General features: G+C 42.2%; 1 protein-coding gene across 3 annotated transcripts in view; it reads right to left on the reverse strand.

Annotated features, from left to right (window-relative positions):
- Positions 1-18,578, reverse strand: part of ESR1 (estrogen receptor 1) — a 259,159-nt gene extending 240,581 nt beyond the window's left edge. For 2 of the 3 annotated variants that reach the window (XM_082405482.1, XM_082405484.1), the window contains exons 1-2: positions 15,273-18,578; positions 12,732-13,253 (exon numbers count right to left, since the gene is read on the reverse strand). In XM_082405482.1, the coding sequence (XP_082261608.1) occupies positions 12,732-13,183 (452 nt within the window). In that variant the 5' untranslated portion in view covers positions 13,184-13,253; positions 15,273-18,578. Of the gene's footprint in view, positions 1-12,731; positions 13,254-13,436 lie in introns of all 3 variants that reach the window. The other variant, XM_082405483.1, reaches the window with a different exon arrangement.
- Between the last annotated feature and the right edge of the window lie 7,931 nt (positions 18,579-26,509).

Raw genomic sequence — 26,509 nt, forward strand, 5'->3', positions numbered from 1 at the left:
TTCCGTGGGTGGTTGATTGACTCCTCGGAGTCAGAACCCTTGGATACAGAGGGCTGACTGTATAGTTATTAGAACTGAGAGGAAATGATCTAAATGTTAAGTATAGGAAATAAGTCTCCCCGATTCTTAAAACTGAAGTGTCAAACCAAGGTTAAAAATTCTCACGGGGCCAAACAACAGTTGAACTCATGGCCTGTCTAGACAGGCATGGCTGGTGCATTCACTTTAGCCATCACTGTAGTTTTGTAGTGATCAGCATCAGGAGTTCCTTCATTCCACGTTGCTTGAGCTTCTACTCTACATGCTAGAACTACAGCAAGTAGGGCACAGCCCCGACAGCCTCAGTGAACAGAGGCTGGTCACACCTCCATCTGTTAAGTAGGAAGTGGTGGGCTGGAGACTGACATAGATTCTACCTCTGGCTCTGCCCGCACCAGCTGGGGAACTTTGGGGAAGTCACTTCCCCTCTCAAGACTTCAATTGCTTCAATTAGAAAATAAAGAGGTGGGAATCCATCAGGCCTAAGGTCCCGCCTAGATTTAAAATACTCTGATTTGATGATTTTATTTGTGTAAAGAGAGGTTTGGACCAAATGAATACTATAATTCTGTCCAGATTTTAAATTCTTGGGTGGGTTTCACATGCAGAGAAATGCATAAGTTTGCTATCGGGAAGTCTTTGTAGGATCTTATTTAATGGCTCCTCCTGATATCAGAAGGGAAAATGTTCCCCTACTAAATGGAAAAATGTTTAAACATGATTTTAGCAAGCATCATAAAAATAGTCATTTCCCATAAAACTAAAAGAAGCAGTCTTGGGATGTAGTCTAAGATTAAAGTATTGTCACAACTAAATATAAAGATATTACAAGGAATTAAACCAACTGCCAAGTAAATCAATCAGTAACAGAAGACATCCTGTCAATTTTTGTGCATGATAGAGTAGGTTAAAACTTGAGCTTCAGAGTTCACCTTCTAGATTTAGATTCCCTATTTCTCCATTACTGGCTGTGTGAGCTTGGGCAAGTCACTTGCCCTCTCTTAGTTTCTTTGCCCATAAAATGGGAATAATAACAGTATCAGCCTCTTATGGTTGGTGTAAGGATTCAACAAGATCATCCATTTAAGGCTTTCAGCAAGGTGCCTACTGCACTATGGTCAAAAAATACTAGTCACTGCTATTATTAAAGTTATTTCTCCTATTTGTAACAATTTACTCTTTTTGGTTAATTCAACAATTTGGCTCTATAAATTATTAGGCATTCATTCTGTCCAAGGAACTGGGCTGGAACTCTAGGGATGACCAGGAAATCAGACTCAGCATCTCTTCACAGCCTCACCCACCCTTCTTTGACTGCCTAAATCCTACCTCCATCAAAGCTTTCTGGATCTGTTCCTCAGTAGATGGGAGCCCTCTGTCTGGTTAAGTGCCCCTCCTCAGTGCCTCTAGTGGGTCCCTCCTCTATCACCATTCTTATTCCACTGGTTTTCAATTGTCTATACACTTGTCAGCTCCCTCACTTAACTATGAGAAACTTAATGACAGATAAGGTGTCCAATCTCTGTAGCTACCACAGAAGTCAGTATATGATTGACATTTGATAAAGCTTACTGAGTGAATATACACATTAATTAATAAACTGTATACAATTACTCTAAATTATCTATAAAATTAATGAAACAATCATTTCATTAATAATGAGTTAATATATGAATGAACATTACTGTTATTAATAATTGGTAACAATTAAATAGATGGGGGAGACAAATCTATTCACAACCATAATGAAAGGCATTCTATGGTGATTTCCATAATAGAGGTACCCAAAAAGGTGCTCTATGTGCACAATGAACACTGAAAGAATGCCAGGTGGATAACCCATCTGGTGGAGGTGGCATTTGAACTGAACTTTGACTTTTGGGTAGACTCAGCCTAACAGAGATGGGACAAGAAGAAAGAAAGGTATATTATGTGAGAGATGGAGATGACTGAAGAATGGAAGTGGGAATGTGCCCGTTTAAATTTGCTTTTGAACAAGAGTGACAGGAGATGATGAGTTGGAATCAAATTACAAGGGCTTTGAACATGGCACTATAGAATATGCATCTGTTCTGTGATGGTGAAAAGCCACTGAAGGCTTTGAAACAGAGGAAGGACCCAATCAAATGTCTACTTTGGGTAGTAAGCTCAGGTAAACTGGAAAATTAGAGTTTGAAAGCTCAAAATCAGTAAGGAACTATTACAGCAATAATAGACAATTGGCTGTGTGCAGAGAAAGGAGAGAAGGACACGAAAGGCATTTGAGGAGGAGCTTCTTTCTATGTTTTTGAGACCTGCAAGAAGATGCCTGGTACCGCATCTCTGTGAACTACAGTTGTTCAACATAGAAACGCTAAAACTTGTGAATGTGCCTACCAGCCACTTAACACCTTTGCTAGCCATTTTCTAACGTTAAACACAGACTCCTTAGACGAGGGTTGGGCTCGTTATGGAAAAGCAACTTTGGTTTCATCAATCACAACTGCTGAGCATCAGACACAAAACACAAAGAACCAGACAGCCCTGGGCCCGTGGGTTGATAGCGCCTCATGGTGTAGGGCCTAGAACACCGTGTGGACATCAGAGGAGCCCCTGCTCATTTCAATCAGACAATTGTACTGATATTTAGAGGCTGTATCAACAATGCTAGAGTCTGGTGTGTGGCAACGATCGGAAGAACTAACGAGAAGAGAACCCTGTTGGGGGGGAAGGTTCAAGGATTTCAATGACCTCCAATTATCTAAACCTTTACCCAAAACCCAAATCATGCCCGCGAATTGGCACAGGTGTGTACAGTTGACTCTTGAACGAACACGGGGATTATGGGCACCAACCCTCAGCCCAATCAAAAATCCGAGTATATACACCTGAAATGACCATAATGCTGTAAATCAACTGTACTTTAATTAAAAATATTCCTGGTATATCTTATAGCCCGCCTCCATATCCGTGGTTCCTCCTGTATCCCCAGTTCTGCATCTGTGGATTCAGCCAACAGCATATCGTGTAGCACTATAGTACTTCTGTTGAAACCGATCCGCCTGTGCGTGGATCCAAGCAGCTCAAACCTGTGTTGCTCAAGGGTCAACTGTATTTGCATTCATGTTTTCAGTCGTTTCCTAATTTCATCTTCATATCCTGTGGCAAAAGTCTGCAACCTCATACTCTTCCATTTGCCTTCTTTGTATCTAGTCAATATCCAACGCAACTGCCTACTTTATACGTTATTTTGGAAAGATGAGGAGTAGAAATTAACGCTACTGTCATTTTTCTCCTCAGCTCTCCTTCCTCCCTCTGCTTCTGAAACCCAAGAGGCTCAGTGAAATGGAGACTTGGAAAACAGGCAGCCCTGGGTCTGAATAGTCTTCCTCGGGGTCAGAACACAGCGAAACCCTGGGGCCACCGTGACAGACAGGCATAGCAAGCGTAAATGTGATAACACTTACAGAAGTGCTGGGAGACTGCGAAACAGTGGACTGCCCAGGAGAAAAGCCCGTGGAGTTTTTTTGTTTTGTTTTGTTCTCTTAATTGCTTATTCACGCTTCACCCCCAGGGCAGTTATCCAAACTGCCGAGATATGGCCCAGGTCGCAGTAGTTTTTTAATCATCTGGGTGACTCTGAAATCATCCTTGATTCTAACGTGCAGCCAGGTTGAAAATCCACTTTTATAGATGCTCTATAAATGCTGGCTTCCATCCCTCTTCCCTCTCTGTTTCCTTCTTTCCGAATCACAGAGAAATTCCCTCCTTGCCCTTGTACGTCATGGCTTCTCCGTAGACTGCTTCCGTCAATTTCACTACTTCCCTCTCTAGAGTTGCTTCAGTCCAGAATACTTAATGCCTTTCCCTCTTTTTTATTGATTTATTTATTTTTTTATTTATTTGGAGTTTATTACAGTTGCTTTGTTTTGTTTTGCTCGCACAGTATCTGGCATACACTAAGCATTTCTAAAAATACTAGCTTCCTGCTTCCTTTAGGTTGGAAAAGTTTAACTTCTAATCACAATAGGGTATTAAAGTCGATCCCTTGAAGGCAAAATAAACAAATATAGGGAAGTTACAAACATTCCAGACTCTTAAAGAGCTCTCATATTCACCTTCTTCAGTGTAGAGTTGCCAATTCCCTTCTAAAGAAGTAATAAAAAATTGTGGCTGGCGACGTGCTGGGTGTGTTTTCAGCCCTTGACGTCTCTGAACTCGTTTAATCCTCCCAACAACCAAAAGACGTAGGTCCTATTTTGATTGGCATTTTACAATTGAGTAAACTGAGGCACACTGAGCCAGAGATTACAACTGGGCAAGGGTCAAGAAACAAGCTGCTGGTCTCCCAAACCTGTGCTTTCATCACTTTATTATATACAATCAATTCTTATTACTTGCAAGTTAAGTTCTATGAAGTACACAGTAGAAGCCACAAACACTGAATTAGTGAATACTAAACCATCACTCCTGGGGGAAATACAGGGTTAGGTTCTTGAGAGCCTCTGGTTGTAACATTTTTATCAACCAAGCAATATACAGCCTTGTTTCATGTATGTGTGTGTGTGTGTGTGTGTGTGTGTGTGTGTGTGTTTCTCTCTAAAGACATCTTATTTAACATATGTTGTTGACTTGTTGACATTAAAATCATGGCCAACAGCACTATAACTCATGCTGAATGAAGTTTATCTGACATGTATTTTCTCCATAAGGCACATCACAGCATTCTTGTACTTAGGAACACTAGACAGCACTTCAGCACTATGCTTTTTAAACAGCAAAATCACTAATGAAAAGGACAAAAATGCAAAAAACACACAAACAAAGTGGCACTAAATGGACCCCAAACAGGACACTTGTTTACAGTGGAGAGCTAAAACAAGCAGGCAGAGCTCACCTTATTTGACCTCAGCTAGGAACGCGCATGTTGGATGACTCAAATTTTTCACTACTTTGTGCTCGGCTGTGCTACTGTGAATGACTGAGAAAGTGCGATGAGTACTGATTGGAAGCTTACAAAAATGTCAGTGAGTAGGCAAATTCATAAAAGTGCAGTCTGTGAATAATGGGAATCACTGAACTTGAAATGCCCAGTGGAGTCCTTTGCATTTTCATTCCTGAGAAAGGGGTATTCGCAAACTCCCCACATTCTTCCAATCCCATCTAAACATCTCTTCCTGACTGGCCTTTCTCCCTGCAAGAGACCAGAGGGAATCAGGGTAACTGGTGCTTCCTGCCTACTATGCTTCTAGGGACTTGTTGTGCCATGCACTTTGCCAAGGGCTGAGAGAAATACAGTGACGTGAGATAGGCTTTCTGCTTGGACCAGTGCTCAGGGATTCCTCCTATTAGAAATTCAAGAGGCTTCTGGAGGCCTCTCAAGTTTTGTCAGGTAACTAAAGAAAATACCTTCCCATTGTAACTAAATTATATCCTGTACTCAAATTAGAATGCATTCTCTCTCCCTCTGAAGTGCTTGAAATAATCCAGCAGAAATATGTCTTCCCCCCTCCCCCCACAAAAAAAGCAGAGGTCAAAGTTAGCATAAAGCACCCTTAAAATCAATTATGTTTCTGACAATGTTGTATAGTGAAAGTTTTACCAACAACAACAACAAAAACAAAACTAGGGACTTCCCTGGCGGTCCAGAAGACTTCCAACGCAGGGGCTGCAGGTTCAATCCCTGGTCAGGGAGCTAAGATCCCACATGCCTCGTGGCCAAAAACCCAAAACATATAACAGAAGCAATACTGTGTAACAAATTCAATAAAGATTGTTAAAATGGTCCACATCAAAAAAAAAATCTTCAAAAAAGAAAACACTTAAAATACCTTCATGAAGTAAGTAAAATGAATCATGGATGTACCTACGACTGTTCAAAGAGGAATGTTTTTGTTGACAAAGTGGGAAATTACAGTCGGTTTTAAATGCATGGTGTAAGTTCACGTGGATCTGGATTCCGGAAAAGTAGGCCACCGGGAGACCACAGCAAAGGCTGCACTTTTTGTCACCTCCATACCAAATCGACATGCAGAAGCCTGCAGCCCTAGGATTTCACCCACTCATGCAGTGAGACTCCTGGTTGCTCCGTGCTAACACTGATATGTGAACTGCTAGGAGTACAAACACACATTTTATTGATATCTATGCCTTTGATGAGCTACACACTTTGGAACAACGTAGCCAGATGAATGAATGAATGAATGAGCTACGAAAGCAATTTTACTAAGTGAAATTTTCTTCCTGAATTTTTGTTAAGCGTCTATCCTTAAAGACAAGAAAAAATCGTTTTTGAAACTTTTACTGTAGTTAATGTCACTTTTAATGTAGTGAATGGGTTATTAAGGCATATTCTTACACCACTGGCCTTCCCAGGCTAGGGAGGAACTCTGATGAGCCCTGTTCCAAATTTTATTAAAATAACAGACAACAGAGGTCAATAAAGAAATAAACCAGAAAAGATGGGAGGAAAACTGTGGGACTACACAGATGGAGTGACTAAAACAGAAAAGAAAAAAGAAAGCTGGATAGTCGAAAAGAAGCTAAGAAGAGTTTAAAAGGAAGAACAGTAGAAAATAAAGCAAAGAAACAAGAAAACAGGAGAACGGACTATCAAAACAAAGATCAGCGGAGGAAAGAGAAAGGATGTCAATGCAAAAATTACTATGTCTAACACTATTTAGTTGCAGGAAACTAAAAGAGAATTCTCTTTTACTTTCAGGGTCTTAAAAGAAATTCCAAGTCTTTATGTGAGAGAAGTGAATCGTGAATCGAGTTGCCAAGAAAACTGCCCAGGAAGTAGTGCCTGGCACGCACACATGAAGGCTGCTGGGTCCCTGCCCTCGCCACTGTTTGGGAACAGGGGGAATGAGGGCGAGGGATGCAGGCTGGAAATGGGACCACAGCCACGGACGGGGAGCCTTCGGGCCAGACAGCTCTGTAGCTTCCAAGCTGAAGGTGAGAATCTGAACATGAAACCTCAGAGGTCACTGGCCCATCTTGAAGGTGACAACTTTGGGGGAACCCTCAAAAAGAAGGATCCTAGCTGAGTTTATCGAGGGCTCACTGGGAAATATCCAGTCCTGAACGTTTCTTCATTAACTTTATTAACTTTCATTGATCTACTATAATTTTCCCAAGCCTAATTTACCGGAGCTTCAGAAAGCAGAAGATGACAAGACAAAGTCGCCTACTATCTCATGAAAGATGACACACTGGATTAAAGGAGAAGATGTTATGGGAACAAACTAAGAACTCAATGTGTTCCTCTAAAAAGTTCAGAGGAGAAACAAAGAAAAAAATCCAGGTGTGTTTGGATTTTTCTTTTTTAATTTCTGTATAGCAATGGGAGGTACTTAACAGATTTATGGTATTCATGTTATTGATAGTATTATTATTGAAAATTTTGACTATATATGTAAATTATAACTCCACAAAAATGAGCAAAGTACATTAAAAATTTTTCACTTCTGTTTGGATAGCTATCTCCAGGCTACATAATAGGCATCCAGAGATACTACCCCAGCTGCCTTCGACATCTCCTTGCTGCTAGCATCATAACTGTCATCACCGTCGCCCTCCTCCTCTTCCTTCTCTCTGTCGCCACCGCCACCATCATCGCGGATTCCCCCGTCACACCACCATAATACTTCCAAGAGTCAGCCCTACTCCTTCTTATTCAATTATCGCTTTGTTAAACCATATAAAATTTTGTCATTTGGGAGCAAAACAGTTGCCTTTCTAGCCTTCATATTTTTAATAGGGTTTAAACATGTACATATAATTAAAAGTGTTGTTGATTAATGCAAAATGTTCCCCCATAATTCCTACTAATATTCTCTAAGGTGCAGAACTCCGCATTCATGGCTTCTTCTCTCATGAGCTCAAGAACATCCTAAAGGTGCTTCCCTTCACCTCCAGCCCACTTAAGTCCTCAGATTTCAGAGGACACTGTGAGGGTATGTTTTGGGGATGGAGCAGGGGACAGCTCAGACACACTGTTTTTTAAAATCATGTTTTCTGTCAATTCATCAGCAGAGTTTAAAATATAAAATAAAACTGCTGAATGATTTTGATGGACTGCCTCCTTTCATGAAATCCTTTACACTTTCACTTTGGCTGGTTTGTGTTCAAGCAGCTGTATTCTGGGGATTTATATAGCATCTTTTTCTGGAGTATGAATTTGGGTTCTAAACAGTTGTGGCCACTCTGTTTTCCTTTCTTCGATAAGCAAACTGAGACTTGGAATTAAACCAAATGAGTAATTTGCCTCTATCAAGTCAATGTGTCCTAGAGAAGAAGGGAACACACTTAGCCCTCTCTACTGGGTTCTTCTAAAGTTACATTAAAAATAATACTGAAGTCACTGGGAGGAGTTAGATTTATTATTTTTGTGCTGAATATGCATTTTAGAAAAAATAGAATTAAAATTCATAAATTTCCTTACATAAAACTATTATCACATAATTGGGGTTTTGACTTTTTTAAAAAACGTATCTATAAGATAGATGTTCTTTATGATAACCCAGACTGCAAACAAATATTGCAGATGGTAATAAAGATTTTATTTAAATTTGGCTTCCACAGAAAATGAGTTCATATTATCATCAATCTATACTTGTAGTGAAACTCCTGACCACTTAAATCAGTTCTTCCCTGTAGTTTTTTTTTTAGCTTACAAAAGCACCAGAACAAATATTAATATGTGAATAAAATAATAAAATAGCGATTGCTTGTATAGCTTATGCACTGCTTTCACATATACTAGCTCACTTGACAAAAGTACTAATGTCTTATCATGATCGGAAAGTTTGACATCTTTTATAGTTTTTCCTGATATCTATTCTTGTCATTGTCAATTTCTTACCCCTGTCTTTTACATCCTTAAAATAATAAGAAACCAAAATGCTGAACCTGAATCTTCCCAAATTATGAATGTCACATCGTAAATATATTCACAAAAGTAATCCAGAGATCCAAATTAACGGAGTGTGAGAAAGAAGGTTAGAATTAAGTGGCAATTACCTTTCAGGGGCTTTCTACCAAACACGTACAAGCCACATAGAGTAGGTGAAAATGAAATGGGGTTTGAAGATGTGATTCCGTTTCAACCTAAAATATACTCATTCCCGAGGCAATATGTGGCTCCTTGAACTATTCTTAGACTAACACAAAGAGTCAGGTAAACAGTAACAATTTAAATGACTGAAAAAAGTGAGAACAGGAAAAAAGGGTGCTGAGATATCACCTAACTACAAAGAAAGAATTACTGAAAACTTGAAAATTAACCATTCAAATCTCTCCCTAGAAGTGAGCCTTGCTCAAAGTTGAGAAATAGTTCTAAGTGTTCACCAGTGCACAAACTAGGCACTAAAAATATGCATACAGACGGTAGACAGTAGACAAATCACTAGGGCTTTGGCTTTGATGCAAAAGGTTTGTATATTGGTCAAGTTTTTTGGAGAAGTGGGCAATATTTAGCCTTTAAGAATATTGAGTAATAAAACTGAAATCAGCACAGAGTATTAAATACCTCATTTGAATTTTTTAAAACATAGTGGATATAATTAATTTTCATCTTCAGTTTTATCCAAACTCCCTAAGATATTTGAACTTGCTAAGGAACCCAGGATAAGATAACTCCCACTTGCCTTCATCATGACATTTTAGGTAAGACATATTTTGCAGAGTCACAGCTTGTCTATTTACAAATTTATTCCCTTTGAATAACAATTTGTTGGGACATGTGACAATCTTTCTCCCATTACTAAATGCCCAGGGCAGTTTTATCTGTTACATTTCTTCATACATAAAGAAGGCTACATATTGTGGCCAAAAGAAGAAAATACCCATAGCATCTTAACGCTAAATGATGTGAATTTCGCATAAATTCTCTGAACATCCCTGTGGGACATTCAGGTGGACAATCCACACAGTAACATTTTATAAATGGAAAAGTTAAGAACCAGAAGTAATAAAGCTTAATCTAACTGACCCAAAGTCACCAGCTAATTTGTAAGAGAAAAATAAAATAAAGACAATCAAAACTGCTTTTTGGTTTGTGTCGGTAAAACAACCAGCCACTTAACTAAACTTTTTCTTTTCTACTGACCATAACATTTTAGGTCAGTAGCTTTCAAACTTCTTTACCTCAAACCATGTAAGAAATACATTTTTAATCACAGCCAGCACAAACAAGCATGTATAATTAAAACAAATTTTCAGGAAACAAAACCTTCCCTTATTAGATATTACCCACTCGGCTATTTTCTATTATATTCTTTTCTATTTTATTCCTTTAAAAAAAATGTTCTAGACTCACTAAACTAATTTCGTGATCCTCTGGGTCATGACAAGCAGTTTGAAAACATTGCTTTTGGCCCCCAAAACTTTTGATAACTACTGAAGAAAATTAGAGGTTCCTAAAAGAATCTAATCAGTTCTTTTTACCCAGAGTCAAACAGCAAAACTGAGAGGGGGAAGAATATTAAGTAACATCTGTCTATTTGAAATAACTCTATTTCATAGAGCCTTCTTTTCCTCCCTGGGTAATAAAGGCAGAATTCAAACAAAAAAGAAAGGATGTTATGGTAAATAAATGACAAAGGAAAAAAAATTATTCTAAAACTGAATTTCCACACAGAATCCCATGTGTATGAGTTCTTTACCTCATTTTTTTAAAGTCTCACATATTTTTTTATTATTCTAAAAGTATCTGAATATCATCTAATGCAAAAAGTTTAAGATGGGGCATATTATAGCGATATTATTTGCCACTGGGATGATGAACAATTTTGAATAAAATGTGATTCCCCTCTTTATTTGACCATGCTCACTTTGTAATTATTAGCAAGGCAGTAAATAATCCACTGAGAAGCAGCCTCATTAGTGCCCATTGAAATTCAGTGGCATTAATTTGCAATAAAAGAACTGAAAATTAAATGGAAAAGAAAATAGTTTCTGGAGTCTACCGTAAGGTTATGGAATTCACATCATACCAGTGCCTTCCTTCACAACAAGGAGTTTAAAAGGTGTGAGTTAGACTTAATCGTTATACTCTGTTCTAACACTTTTTTTAAAAAAAAGTGGGCAGAATAAATTCTTTTTTGTTTTCCATTTTAACCCTGAATTAAAACAAGTTAAATTAACGTGATAGATGCCAACTTTTTAAAGTTTTGTTCATTGTTTGTCTTCTGAGGAATAACTCAGGCTGGACCTGCTTGGCTGTGGGATGTTCTAAAGTCCTTTGAGGGGCTGAAGGATGTGGAGTATATTCAGATACCCCAAGAGTCTGCCTTCACAATCCTCTGGGGCCACCCTGCACCCTCCTCCTATTTCTTCTGCTACAAATATCTCTGGATATAGAACACTGAATGGAAAATCGGTCCACAGCTTGCTATACAGAAGGATCTGGGTGAAAGTGGAAGGCGAGTCCAGGCACCAGTGTACAGTCAGGCAGTGCCTAACTCAGCACCCAGCCAGCCACGTGGGTGCCCTGAGGCCTCCCCGCAGCACCTAGGGCACAGGTATTCACCCGGACCTCCTGCCTAAGGCTTCCTCAAGTCCATCACGAAGAGAAGGGAGACGCTGTCAAAAGGAAAATGGGAGGAAGAGGGGAGAAGGAAAGTATAATCTCTACTAGGAAAAATAAATAAGGACACAAAACATTTGCCTCTTAAGTCACAAAAGTGTCCCAAACTACCAACTGCTTCTTCGCCCTTGAAGGCAAAGCACAGAACCGGGCTGAACCGCTGCTCCCCAGTCCTGGGGCATTCTCCTCCCCGGTAGGCCAGAAATGAAACTTAGCTGTCAGGAAAGTATTTCAAAACACTCGTGCTTCGATGTGGCATGTGTTAAACCCACAGGACACTTATAAATCTCTGGCTGTCAGAAGTCTTCTGTCTGCTCTGACACGGACTCAGCCGGCTAACTCAGAAATCAGAAACTCCTTAAGACCCATTGAACTCTATTGCCCCTCTGAGGAGCGCAATTCGATCCTACAGCCCTCCAAGGTGGGACGGGGAGGGCGAGGAAAGCGGTGCTAGGAATCGCTTCCCAAGGGAATCACCTTCACCATCACTATCATCACCATCATCACAGCGTGCATATTTCCACCCCGAAATTCTAGGAGAAAGGAAATTTTGCAAGCACATTAAAACAAAATTGTAAAATACTACTAATAATATAAATAAATAAAATTCTGAGCTCCGCTAGCCCCAGACACCTTCAGCCTTAAATACCAAAGCGGGACATTTTCTAGGGACTCAGAGCACCTTGTGTTTATTTGCTCTGGGGTGTTCCCCCCCCACACACACACTAATAACCTCTGCTTTGCACAGTTTTCCAATATTTGTTTAGTTAGGAAGCACACGGGGTTTCGGATCTGCGTCTCACGCAGACACTGGGGGCGAGGGGGAGGCGTGGAGAACAGAATGTTGCTGTTTTTTGTTTTTTTTTTTTAAGCCGTCAGGCCAGAGAACTTGACTCTCGAACGCGAGATCCCCCCCCCCCCCCGCGTGACCCTGGGCCGGGCCGCGCGCTAGCCCTCGGGTCGCGCGTCCGCGGTTCCGGCGGCGGCCGGGTTGCCGGGCGCCCGGCCCCGCGGCCTGCGGGCCCCGCGAGCTCCCGGCGGCGCGGCCCCTCGCCCCCCGCTCCCTCCCGCCGCCGGGCGCGCGGCGGCCACCCCGACGTGGCGCGGCGGGCGGCGCGGGTACCTGTAGAAGGCGGGAGGGCCGGCCTCGCGCACCGCATAGCCGCTCGGCTCGTTCTCCAGGTAATAGGGCACCTGTTGGCCGTGGGGATGCAGGAAGGGCGAGAGCTGCGGCGGCGGGTGCAGGAGCACCAGCGGGCTCGGAGACACGCTGTTGAGCGGCGGGAAACCCCCCAGGCCGTTGGCGCCGAACGCGGCCGCCTCGGACCCGGGGCCGTAGGCGAGGCCCGACTGGCCGTAGACGGGCGCGGAGGCGGCGGCCGCGGCGTTGAAGTCGTACGCGGCGCCCTCGGGGTAGTTGTACACGGCGGGCTTGCTGCTGTCCACGTACACCTCGCTCAGGGGCCGCTCCAGGGGGATCTTGAGCTGCGGGCGGTTCAGGGGCTCCAGCTCGTTGGCTTGGATCTGGTGCAGCAGGGCCATGCCAGACGCTTTGGTGTGCAGGGTCATGGTCATGGTCAGTGGCCGCGGGCAAGGCGCAAACCGTCTCCCCCCGCGGCAGAGGGCTCAGCAGCCGACCGGCCACCTGGAAGAAGAGCACAGCCCGCGGTTAGAGGCGGCGCAGCGCATGTCCCGCCGCGACGCGAGCTCCGGCCCTGCCCCGGGAGCCGGCCCGTCCGATGGAGCGGGCCGGCCGGACGCGAGCAAGTGCAGCCCGGCGCGAGCGCGCTCCGCCAACTCCCGGGCTCGGGTCTCCAACTTTAAGTACCGGTCTCCCGAGCTCGTATGCATTACAGAGGTGCTGGAAGCCGGCCAGGGGCTGTTGCCTTGCCCTGACGTTGGCTTAAACATCACTCCAGGCGCAGCTCGTTTTGGAGCGATCCCAAAGAGCAGCTTCCCTGAACTTTACTTTACTTGTCGCTGCTGGATAGAGGCTGAATTTCACTGCAGGAGGGCGGGGGAGCCGAGGGATCTCCTAAAGGTGGCCCAGAGAAGACGGGGTTTAAAACAAACTCGGAAGACTAATCCAGGGGCCGGCTTTCTCTAACGTGCTACCTTATGTGCCCCGTGCCAGGCTCCAATCTATCTCTGTTTGTCTCCCTTACTGTTTGATTCACGCTCCTCGTTGGCTGGAAATCTGTAGTGTGTACATAGAATGACCCTGGGGAGGACCACTCTGTAACCGAGATACGGCAGATAGAGTGGGGTATGCGGTTGCATATGCAGACAGCTATATTTAGCAGCTGCCGGAACTGATGGGAGGCATCTGGGGGGAAGGGGGTGGAGATTCAAGGTGTACATATAGGAAGAGCCGCGCTTTGCAGCAGGAGGGTGCTGCCCGACCTCAGTTTTCCTCATCTAAAAAATTCTCCCGAAGTGGTCCCCTCCAGCCACGACCTTCTGAGATTCTCCCAGCCCGACTCGTCTGTTTGTGCTGGACCACAGTACTGTACTTGCTCCCAATAGGAATTCTAATGTGAATGACGATTGACAAAAACCTTCCGTTAGGCGGACATGGGTCTTCATGCCTTCCACTGATTATGCAACCAAAACTTCAGAAAACTGAATATGAAACGTGACCTTACCATAAAAAAAATAACCTCAGGTCATTAACCAAATCTTTGGCAGTGATGTTACACTGTCGGTCTAACCAACAAATTTTAAAAGGCAATGATACATTTCTGTTCTTTCATCCTATGATTGGACCTTCTTGGTTCACTTGGACTAGGATATGCAGAATCAAATATCCAGATTGAAAGAGAAATAGAAAAAAGTTTTGTACTGAATTAAAAACTAAACATGCTCAAGTACATTTAATATATATATATATAACATAATATATAATAATACATACTATATAGTATATAATGTGTATATATAAGTATATATTAAAAAGATATGGTAAATATATTGTGCACCTATAATCTTGGACAGTTTATACTTTTTAATAAACTTCCTTTGCCCCAGCCTAATGAACTCTGGTATGACCATCAGATACTTTGCTTCAACTGCTATACCAAACACCTGACAGAATACCGGACAAAATGTTTGTGTCATCTATAAATGACAAGGATGCTGTTACTGATAGTAATATTTTGGGATATCTTTATACTAATAAGCACACATTTTACCTAATTCTTACAAGAACAGACAGACCATTTGGGGGTAATATGCAGATGCAGCTGATTTACTATGCAGCCAAAATTGAGCTCAGCAAGAGTAACTATAGATTGTAAGCAAAGAAAGGGTTAAAAACACATTAGGTGAATCACAGATATTTCTCTTTATGGCCAGCAACCATTACTTTCCAGAGCAATTTTTTTACAGATGACTTCGTTTCGGTAAATCACACTTTCAATTTTCAAACGTCTTTTTTAAACCCATGCAAAAGCACTTCAGAGGGCTCTTAAAAATCTGAACCTGCCGAATTATATGTAAATTACACAAAGAACCTTACAAGTCCTGAAAGCAGAAGGAGATGCACACATAAACCCATGGAAAACAGCAAATCCTCATCTCCCTGCTAGGATACAGACACTGGCCAGAAAGGTAAGTTGCTTTCTCAAAATGCTAAAGCTACAAAGAGAAATCAAAACAATCCTACCCTGCTGGATCAAGAGCGTCTTTCCAGAAATGTTCCATGGGCTTGTAGAAGTCAAGGGCTGAGACAGTGAGAATGAAGGAAGGAATGCGCTCACATGTGCCTGTGGCTCCGTGTGTGAGCAAGGCAGAGCGTGTGGGGATGTGTTTGCATGTGGAACGGCAGGGAATCGGGAAGCAGCCAGTAGGCAGGGCACTCGGCAGCCCCTCCCGGTAGGCACAGCAGCTGGGCTCCTGCCCGGAGCTGGATGAATGGCCGTGGGGAGTGAGGAGAAGCTTGCTGCCTGCTCATGGGGAACAAGGGGGCACACTCAAGCCAGCATCACTGGGGAGAAGCAAAACTCCAGCCCTGTTTGCTCCTTACACTTCGAGCCTAGGAAGTGCCCCATGTTTTCTGCTGCCATCCTAGGCAAGAGGGAAAACAGGCTTGCTGTAAATCATAGGCTTACACTAAAATAGGATGCCAGTCAAAAGAGCGTAGATATCAAGTTTACAAAATGTGACACGGGCGGTTTTTCCTGAAGAATATAATTTAACAATAAAAGCCTTCTGGGATACACTTGGATCCGATGCCTTGCTGGCCCCAGCCCCCAGTCTCTGAACAGACACACTGTTGCCTTGCCTCTGATTGCACCAGGAAACCAGACTTTGGAATAAATGTTTTGGCATTCTAGGGATGTGTTTCCAACTGAAACATAATATTCCTCCACCTCGTTAACCAAACCCACAAACCTTTCCATGAATAGCTCAGTTGACTGCTTTCTGTAAACATGAAAAGATATATTATTAAAAGCCCAGAGTAGGAAGATAAGACGAAGGTGGGTACCTTTGTTGAACTGATTTTAGGCATTCTGGTTATAGAGGCGTTGGTCATGGGGAAAGGGTCTCTCATTTCTCAATCGTGCCCACATGGATCCACCAGGTTCTCAACTTTTCTCTTGACCATGGTGCTAACACACAATGAGAAGGTGCTCCTAGTGGCCCTCACCCAGTGTCTCAGGACATGTGACACCTAGTGGAGCCTTTGTTGCCAGACATTAGTCACTGCCTTGGGTATTAAATGACTCTAATCACAATGCCAGGAGTGGCCAGTCTCTGGCCTGGGACTCTATGCAGTTACCAAGAGATTTATGAGTGACTCTTGAGACCAGTACAAAGAAAGAAGTAAAAAGTTACTTTTTTTTTTAAGTTGCAAAAATGTTAATGATGTCATAATGCAAATATATATTTTGTGCTTTGAAAGACCCAAAATATTGCAATATTGGAGGACAGAACCCTTTGTTGTTGATGGTGGTGAATCCTAACTCCTCCTTTAGGTCAGCCATGGCCACCCATGCACTAGGCCAGTCCAAAATAAAACAAGAATGTGCAAGGAAGGGAGGAGCAGGAAGGGAAAGGAAGGAAGGAATGGGGGGAGGAAGGAGAGGAAAAAAGAAGACAGAAAGGAGGGGAGGATGGAAGAGAGGGACTTTGCAGATAGTCTCCTTGAACGTGGGAAGGATAAGAAACCTCATTATCTCTGCATAGACTTTGCTTATGCTGAAGCTAACAATCCAAGTTAATTCAAGATGTCCAATAAAGGCAGTTTTCCTGAACACTTTCTTTCCAGCATTCTCTTTCCTGTTCCTGGTAAGAGCCGTCTCCCAGGCTTAATGAGAGCAGGTGGGAAAGGACACCGCACCTTGCCAATTTTCTTCTAGTGCTTCTGGCAAACAGCCCCACCGTCCTGTTCCCGGCTCCCTCCTCTTCCCTCTCCATCCTCTCCCGCTGCACAGGCTCACACTCCCCACCCCGCTCTGTGACTTCCTGGCACTTGCAGGTGAACTAGGGTCAAGTCTGTTTCTCTAGCTCCACCACTGAGTGCATCTCCAGACCCACTTTTCCAGCAGTCTCCTGGGCATTGCTGGCTTGTTCAAAATATGGGCCATCATTCTCTCTCCTCCAGACATGGGGTTCCTCTCAACCCCCCAGTCTGTGAAAAGCATCACTGTCCCTCCAGTCGCCCAGATTCAAGTCTCACAGTCTTCTTTGAGGGCTGTCTTTCCCTTGCCTTCCACACTCCTGACTATTCTAGCTTTGCGATTTCTCCCTTTCCCCGACATTCCTATGGCCCTCCTGCAGCCCCTCATTACCTTGCCTGTTGTAAGAGTCTCGTAGGGACATCTGCCTCTTCCCTCCCCCCTCACTTCTTCCTAGATCCTGCTGCCTTTTATTTCCTTGGTTTTTACAGCTTCGAGATCCATTTTCTCATGACCCGGCTCTACTCTTCACCCAGATCATAGCTTCCTCCGAAGTTCAGGCCTCCCTCTCTTCCCATAATATCCTGTCTAGTGTACCTCCCCGTGATGTGTAGCCAATGCTTCAGCCAAAAGAAAAAAAAAACTTGACACTCCAAGCACTCAAAGTTTTCCTGATGCCATTCTCTCTGCCTACAAACCCCACTCTGCTGGCCTGTCAGCGGAAAGCCTTTTTGAAAGCCCCCCCCCCCAAATGCTATCACATCGAAAATGCCTTTATTCCTTCTTCAAAAGTAATTTCCTCTCCTTTGAGCACCAGTGGTATTTCTCATGCATGTATTGGGTTGCCCAAAAAGTTCATTCGGGTTTTTCCGTAACAGCTTACAGAAAAACCCAAACGAACCGTTGGGCCAACCCGATATTACATTCATTCTTGAATTCGTTATTTATATATACTTTTATCCCCTCATCCTGCTCAGAAGTTCCTTGAGGACAGGGTCTGCAAAGAGTTATTTGGGTATTTTCTGAGTGCCTAGCCCTGTGCCTGGTCATATGAGATCATCAAATATTGGCTTATTCATCCAGATACTTAAAAGGATAAAATAATATTATATGTATCTGGGTAACCCATCTCTAAAAGCTAACTTTCCAAGTAACATTCTCCCATTTTCAAACTGTTTTTGCTAGACAATTATCTTGGTATCCTCATACTGACTGAGGCCATAAAGTCACAATTCAAATTCATACAGTCTTGAGGATTAAGCCTGCAATTCTTGGCAGCATGATTCACGAGAGAGCTCTGAATTTTTAGTTCGTAACCAGATAATACTGTGACCAAACAAAGTTTCTTCTCTAGCTCCATTAAAAGCTTTTTACATTTACAAAAACATGATTCCTCCAACAGAAACATGAAAGAAAATAAATGTGGAAATATTTCCAAAATAGCTTACACTCCTAGAAATGGTTCCTTCAGTCTGAGACATGGAGCTCCAGCCCTGTTCAAATTGATTATTATTTTGATTATAAATGCTCTGTTTGGGAGTTTTCTTTGCACATTTATTTGACACCATCTATTTTTTTCTAAAGTAGAAGAAAAATAATTTCCTTTTAAATTTCTGCCTTTAAAAAAATGTTTCATACTATTTATTTTGAGGGCTTTTGATTAGCTCCTAGAGTTTTTTTCAACTGACCTTTGATTTTTGTCTTATGAATTAAAATTTTTATGCAGTGAAATGCACATATCTTATGTGTACAGTTTGACAAGTTTGGATATGCCCATGTGATGACCATCTTAATGAAATCATAGAGTATTTCCACCACTCAAGAAAGTTCCCTTCATGCCTTGTTTTAGCCAGCACCTAACCCCTACAAGCAACCACTGTTCTGATTTCTATCATCATAGATTTATTTTGCCTCCTGGCCCAAAATGTGGACCATGACCTCTTACATATTGGAGAACATAATATACCGCATTTCCAACCAATGGCATAACAGTCCAGTGCTGGGCGTGCAGCATTGTCAGGGTACAGAGGTCAGCAAGGTACAGAGCTATCCCTCTCTCAGTCAGACCCCTCTCCCTGGGATCAGCTCCCTCAAGGCCACAGGATTTTACTAACACGCTATTCATGGACCTTTTTCTATAACAGGCTTTACGTGATCAAATGCTACAGAAGCCTGCAAAGATACGAGTCAATGAGGAGCCAAATGAAATCCGGATTCTCTAGCATGTTCTTCAACAGCCACTCCAAAAAATAAGATTTTAAAAGTTTAATGATTTTTAAGCCAAGAATCAAACCCAAAATCCTTATTCTAATGAAACTCAGCACCTCAGATGCCATTTCCTGTCTTCCTACCCAGAACCTGATGGAGATAGTTTGGATTTTCGGTTGCCAGGCAGAATGGCTACTCTTTATTGTGAATCAATGAGTGATTCAGATTTAATTCTCCAGCTTAATAGAATTGAGTAACTTTCACGTTACATTTTTTAGAGAACTGTTTATGTAATTTAACTATATAGCATGTGGCATAAGTACTTTCTCTATAAGTACCATGAGTGGTAAAAGAATTCCAATTATTCCAATTATTATTACCCCGTGTCCCACTCTCTCCCTTTATCTGTTGTTTACTTGAGGAATCTCATTGCCAGCTTACGGTATTATTTCTCTGTGGAGAGCAATATCCAGATTGTGCCTAAATTCAAGCTTCTTCAAATAGTACTCTCTACTGTTAAGGAGGGCCTTTGTACACACACACACATGCACACACACCTGGTAATCAACCAGGAACCTGGCCCAATTTCAGAACCAGCCTTATTCAAATGGTAAAACAAAAAAAAACAAAAAAAAGGAGATTTGTACATTTTGAGCCTTTTCGGGTCTTTCTTCCTATTTTGTTACCACACTCATCTGGATAACTGGCTCCCTCAGCACCCAGCACCCTAGGCTAGCCATGCTTACCAGTGCCCCCCACTTCTCCCAACCCCCCTCAGTTACAATCCTACTGTCTCAAGAGAGTGATATATTTATGAACATGCCAAAGAATAACTCATGTATCCAATTCACTCAAAAAATATTGATTACCTACTGTTTACCAGGGCCATGTCTAAGTGCTGGGCCTTGTCTTAGTTAGCTCAGGCTGCCATAACAAAAGACCATAGACTGGGTGGCTTAAACAACAGAAATTAATCTTTGCACAGGTCTGGTGGCCAGAAATCCAAGATCAGGGTGCCAGCTTGGTCAGGTTCTACTGAGGACTCACTTTCTGGCCTTCTCCCTGTGTTCTCCTATGGTGGGGAGAGCTCTCTCTTCTCATAAGGCCACAGTCCTGTTGGATTAGGGCTCCACCCATGAACTCATTTCATCTTCATTACTTCCTGAAGATCCTATTTCCAGATACAGTCACATTGGAGGTTAGGGCTTCGACATATAAATTCAGGGAAGACACAATTAAGTCCACAGCAGCCACCCTGACGTAAACAACATATGTCTCTGCCCTCAGAGAGCTCACTTCTAGGGCTTTAGTATTTAGTCCTACTTTAATGGCCCCTCCTACTGAGCCTCGTCCAATAGCATCTCTGCCTCTGTCTGCCCACAGATGTTGGTATTCCTCTAGGTTCAGCCCCTAGGCCTTCTTGTACCCTCTATACTTCTCCCTCTGGATGATCTCAACCACTCCCAGGGTTCTAAGTTTCATCTGTAGATTGAAGACTTAAAAATAGAAATCTGCAACCAAGAGCTCTCTGCTGGCTAGGAGCCATTTCCAGATACCTCTTAGACATTTTTACTTACATGTTCATTCATTCAATAAGTACTTCCTGAGTACCTACTATGCGCTCACCATTCAAAGCTCAACTTGTTCAAAATTAACTTATCTTTTCCCCAGACCTATTCCTCCTTCTGTTTCCTATCTCAGCAAATGGCATTGCTGTTCATGTAATTGTGCAAGCCAAAAAAAATCCAGCCTTCAGCCTCGACCCTCTTTCTCACTCCCTATATTTGATCTCTCACAAATCTTTTTTACTTCTGTCTCCTTGATCTCTTTTGAGTCTACTCCCTTTTTTCATCATCATTATTATTTTCAGGCCACTATCTTCTCTCCCAAGATGTGCCTCCAGCCTTTTTCTTCCCCTATCCATTCTCCATACTATGGGAAGTGTAGTCTCTCTCAAGAGCAAAAGGACTTGAATTATTATTCTCATTTCTCCAGCGTTCTCTCCCACAGGTACTGTGCTCCTGCCATATTGAATTATTTTCAAGTTCCTCAAACTCTGTGGACTCTGTCTGAATCTAAATATTCATATTTTCAATTCACCTTACCTGGAATCTTCCTCCTATTCCTTTTCATCTGACTTAGTCCTACCCATCCTTTCAGTCTCCCTTGAGATATCACAGCCACCAGGAAGCCTTCCTTGATATCCTCGATTTCCTTTGGGGCCTGTCTATGAATGCTCCCTAAAAAACCCTGGTTATGGCTCTTATCACGCTGTTGGAATTTCCTGTGTATTTCTCTGTATCCTCCCACTGACCTATAAATTTTTAAAAGGCACACAGGGACTGTCTTTTTCCAAGTCATGAGCCCATTGCTTAGTAGAATGCCTGATGCATAGTTGGCCCCAATAAATACTATTTGAATAATGAATGTTTATACCCCTCCCAGATATCACATTTGCATTGTTAACTGAATTCCTCAATAACTTAATTCGAAAGGAGTGAATATAATGGCAAGAACTCAGAACCAGAGCTTAGAGGAGAATTTGGAAGCAGATTCATATTTTCTAGAACAACTCAGATTTCTTATCTCATAATAGGCTATTAGAATTAATAGCCCCTTTATGGGTTGTCAAGCCCAAGCTCTTAATTGTATCCATAAAGAAAGGTCATACTTGCTGAATGTCTAGTCCAGGAGAACTGGGCTAGAATCTGGGTCTTCGAGTTTAGGGTGCATCATTCTTTCTACCCCACCCCTATTCTCTCCCTGTTGATACTTCATTCTTTCTTCTTTTAGTGTGGGCCATGATCAGCATAATCAAACTAAGACATAATCTTAATGGCTCAGTGGGCTATTCTTAGAGTCTTAAAATTTTCCAACTCTGGAAATCACAACAAGACTGCTTCACATTCTCAAGTCACTGGTAAAGAAATGGGGAGAAGGGTTTGGGAACATAAGTTAAAAACATTGAAACACCTTGTGTTCAGAGAAATAGCTTGCCTTATGAACATGAGGAAATGAATTTTCATGCATTACTCCTGGAGGAGGGTTCATTAAGGTCTGACCTTTATACCTATATCATTCAAATCAAACTTTCTAGCTAAAGGAACACTTTATATCCTTCCTGTACCTTCTAACTTGTACATACTTGCAAATATATCTTTAACCCCAAAAATTGCTTTACTGTATTTGACACATTCCAATTTCCAAGAGAATCTAATTTGAAAGATACCTTTCCATTTTGCTATCATACTCATCACAGGAATTACATTATGATCCACAGGTGCTAGCCTTCCTGAAAACCATAGCTTCTTAACTGGAAAGATTGTTGGGAATAACATTATAGACACTAGATTCAGAAGAATATAGTGGCAAACTTTTGGTTGATTCTCAAATAAAAACATTACTTTTCATGACACTTGCCAGCAACTTTTTGTACCATAAATACAAAAAAAAAAAAAATTCCACAAACTTTTATGCCTTATGCTAATAAATGGCTAAAATGTACAAACTGTCGTTTTTTTCCCCTTTTCTCCACCCTGCCCTTCTTCTCAGTTTTCTGTCTTTAATACATCTCTACCTCTTCCTTATGTGCTGTCAAGCCTGCCTCTTCTCTGAGGCCAGCCCTAGGCAACAGAGGTCACCCCAATGAGACCCAGAATTCTAATCCAAACTCACAGCAGAAAAAAATGCCTGCCCAGGGATTTCCCTGGTGGTCCAGTAGTAAAGAATCCTCCTTCCAAGGCAGGGGATGCGGGTTCGATCCCTGGTCGGGGAACTAAGATCCCACATGCCGCAGGGCAACTAAGCCTGCGTGCTGCAAACTACAGAGCCCACGCGCCCTGGAGTCCGCTCGCCCCCACTACAGAGAAACCCACGCACCGCAAAGAAGAGCCCTCGCTGCAATGAAAGATCCCGCATGCCGCAACTAAGACCCAACGCAGCCAAAAAATAATAATAATAATAATAAAGAAAAGAAATGCCTGCCCAGCCACTGTGTTCTCTCTCACATGTGTGATCTCAACTCCCTTGCCTCCCCTTTCAACAGTCTCGGTCACAACACTCCTTCTTCAACACAACCTTCTCAGGTCTCGATTTGGGTGGGTTGCCCAGAGTTCAAGTTGTACAACTCTCCACTCTCCCAACCCCCATCCCATCCAAATTCTAGCTTGTTCAAAGTCTTAACTTCAGCCTGCAGTTTATAGGAACATATCTGATTGAACTAATTTCCATTCTCACTTCACATGCAGGTATTTGAATTTTTTAAAAAGGGAAATCTTATTAAACTAAGGAAATCTCTACTTGTAGATTTGCAAAAGGGCCTGGGAGGAGGTATCTGTAGGTAAGGCATATCCTGTGTTTTTCTTTCTCAAGCTGTTAGAAAATTCCAAACAGGAAGGAGCGATATCAAACTATCTCTTGATTAACCCCCAGAGTGCCTGAGGGAATTGTTCTTCACATTTCAACGAGGATGTGTCCTTACCCTAACCAGTACAGTCTTTGTTCTTGTGTGAGCAATTAACGATCTATAATAAACAAGCCCAAGCAGTGCCTGGGGGCAAAGTTATGGCTTTCATAAGATATGTTCCATAACAGTCAAATCAAAGGGACTAATGACTTTCCCAAAGAAAAACTGAAGGTGAGACTATTCCAAATACCTAAAATTTACTTCCTTGCTACATTGAGATGCTAGAGACAGAAGAACATAAAAAGCAATAAAGTCATTTTCTGAGTGCTTGGGTAAAACATGGAAAAGTTTAGGTCTAACAGTCCCATTCCCACTGGCTTTGCTTTCACGCAAAATGTGGTCTTTGACTCTTTCTGACGTGATCATTTAGCTTTTTCAGAATGGGCGTAAGAAAGATTGAACTAAATATAGCTCTTGCTCAAGAATCTGGACATGCTTATCCTTGAAAATAATGCTGCATTCATTCAAATGAATGTTTCTCAATCAGCCCAAACTCACCCTTCACTCTGTACTTAATATACTTTTCCATCTCTGCCCACCAGACCCGCTTACCGTTTTGCGTAATCTAGCATTTGCTGACTGGACAGCTGCAACTCCAGTTACAAACTCTTCACATTGTTTAAAGGAGTTTTCATAGAAACTCACCCAGAACCTCATAACTCTGAGCCTGCACTTGCTCACAATGGCTGTAATAGCTTTGTGTATATTCTCGGCAGTTTCATTGTCTGCAAACACCTCTTCCCCATCCCCCATCTATATGTGGGGAAGAAAGAGGTTGGCAAAGGGAACCAGATTGCCTTAGCCTTTCTATAAGCTGGTCTGGTAGGGAGGATTATTTCTGTTCACTCTGAGCTAGTGCAGTATGAGCTGATACTCAGTTTCGGAGACTTTTCTTTCGGATTGGTTTGACAACAACCAAGACATCCCAAAACATCCTTTCTCTAGAGTTGATTTCTTTATTGATATCTCACCAGAGGCCTAAGGTAAAGCCTGATGGCTGTTCATTGAGCAACTATCATGTGCTTTATAGATATTATCTCATTTAAAATTTTTTTTTATTTACCTTTAAGTATATCATGATGTTTGTATTTTAATCCTCAAAAGATATTTCCAAAGCCATACTGACAGACTCTCCTCCCACCTCTGCCTGCCACCCACCAATTTCCCCTTTCCAGAGGCAACAGATGTTACAGTTTTTAAAAGGTTCCTTCCAGGGCTTCCCTGGTGGCGCAGTGGTTGAGGATCCGCCTGCCAATGCAGGGGACACGGGTTCAAGCCATGGTCCAGGAAGATCCCACATGCCACGGGGCATCTAAGCCCGTGAGCCACAACTACTGAGCCTGCGCTCTGGGGCCCGTGAGCCACAACTACTGAGCCCGCATGCCACATTTACTGGAGCCCGTGCTCCACAACAAGAGAAGCCACCACAAGGAGAAGCCCGCACACCACAACGAAGAGCAGCCCCTGCTCGCCGCAGCTAGAGAAAGCCCGGGCAGAGCAACAAAGACCCAACACAACCAAAAATAAATAAAATAAAATAAATTTAAAAGGTTCCTTCCAAAGATATTCCATGCATATAGAATACACACACACACACACACACACTCTTCCGCATCCTTTTCTAAAAATAGTAACATATGCCCTGTTTTGCGCCATGTTTCTTGTTTTCATTAACAATATATCTTTCTACTTTGCTGCATAAACATCTCCCTCATTCTTTACGGCTGCGTAGTATTCCATTGTGTGGAAGAATCATAATTTATTTCGCCAGTTCCCCATTCATGGCAATTAAGTTTGTCCCCAAACTTTTGAAATTATCAACAATGCTATAATTAGTAACCTTGTACATAAGTCAATTCTCATAGGATTAATGTGCGCAATATTCATTTTACTAGATGTTGCCTAAATGCCCTCTATCGTGGCTGTACAATTTGAACTCTCACACCCTCACTAATATGGTGGATCTTTGAACTTCTTGATGTTTCTCAAAATAGTATCTCCATGCAGTTTTTTTTTTAACCATCTTTATTGGAGTATAATTGCTTTACAATGGTCTGTTAGTTTCTGCTGTATAATAAAGTGAATCAGCTATACATAAACAAATATCCCCATATCTCCTCCATCTTGTGTCTCCCTCCCACCCTCCCTATCCCACTCCTCTAGGTGGACACAAAGCGCCAAGCTGATCTCCCTGTGCTATGTGGCTGCTTCCCACTAGCTATCTATTTTACATTGGGAGTGTTTATATGTCCATGCCACTCTCTCACTTCGTCCCAGCCTACCCTTCCCCATCCCCGTGTCCACAAGTCCATTCTCTATCTCTGCATCTTTATTCCTGTCCTGCCACTAGGTTCTTCAGGACCATTTTTGTTTTTTAGATTCCATATATATGTGATAGCATACACTATTTATTTTTCTCATTCTGACTTCCTTCACGCTGTATGACAGTCTCTAGGACTATCCACCTCACTACAAACAACTCAATTCGGTCCTTTAATGGCTGAGTAATATTCCATTGTATATATGTGTCACATCTTCTTTATCCATTCATCTGTCGATGGACACTTAGGTTGCTTCCATGTCTTGGCTATTGTAAATAGAGCTGCAATGCACATTGTGGTACACGACTCTTTTTGAGTTATGGTTTTCTCAGGGTATATGCCCAGTAGTGGGATTGCTGGGTCATATTGTAGTTCTATTTTTAGTTTTTTAAGGAACCTCCATACTGTTCTCCATAGTGGCTGTATCAATTTACATTCCCACCAACAGTGCAAGAGGGTTCCCTGTTCGCCACACGCTCTCCAGCATTTATTGTTTGTAGATTTTTTG

The sequence above is a fragment of the Balaenoptera borealis genome (assembly GCF_965194805.1).
Source record: "Balaenoptera borealis genome assembly, chromosome: 9".
NCBI classification, from domain to species: Eukaryota; Metazoa; Chordata; class Mammalia; order Artiodactyla; family Balaenopteridae; genus Balaenoptera; species Balaenoptera borealis.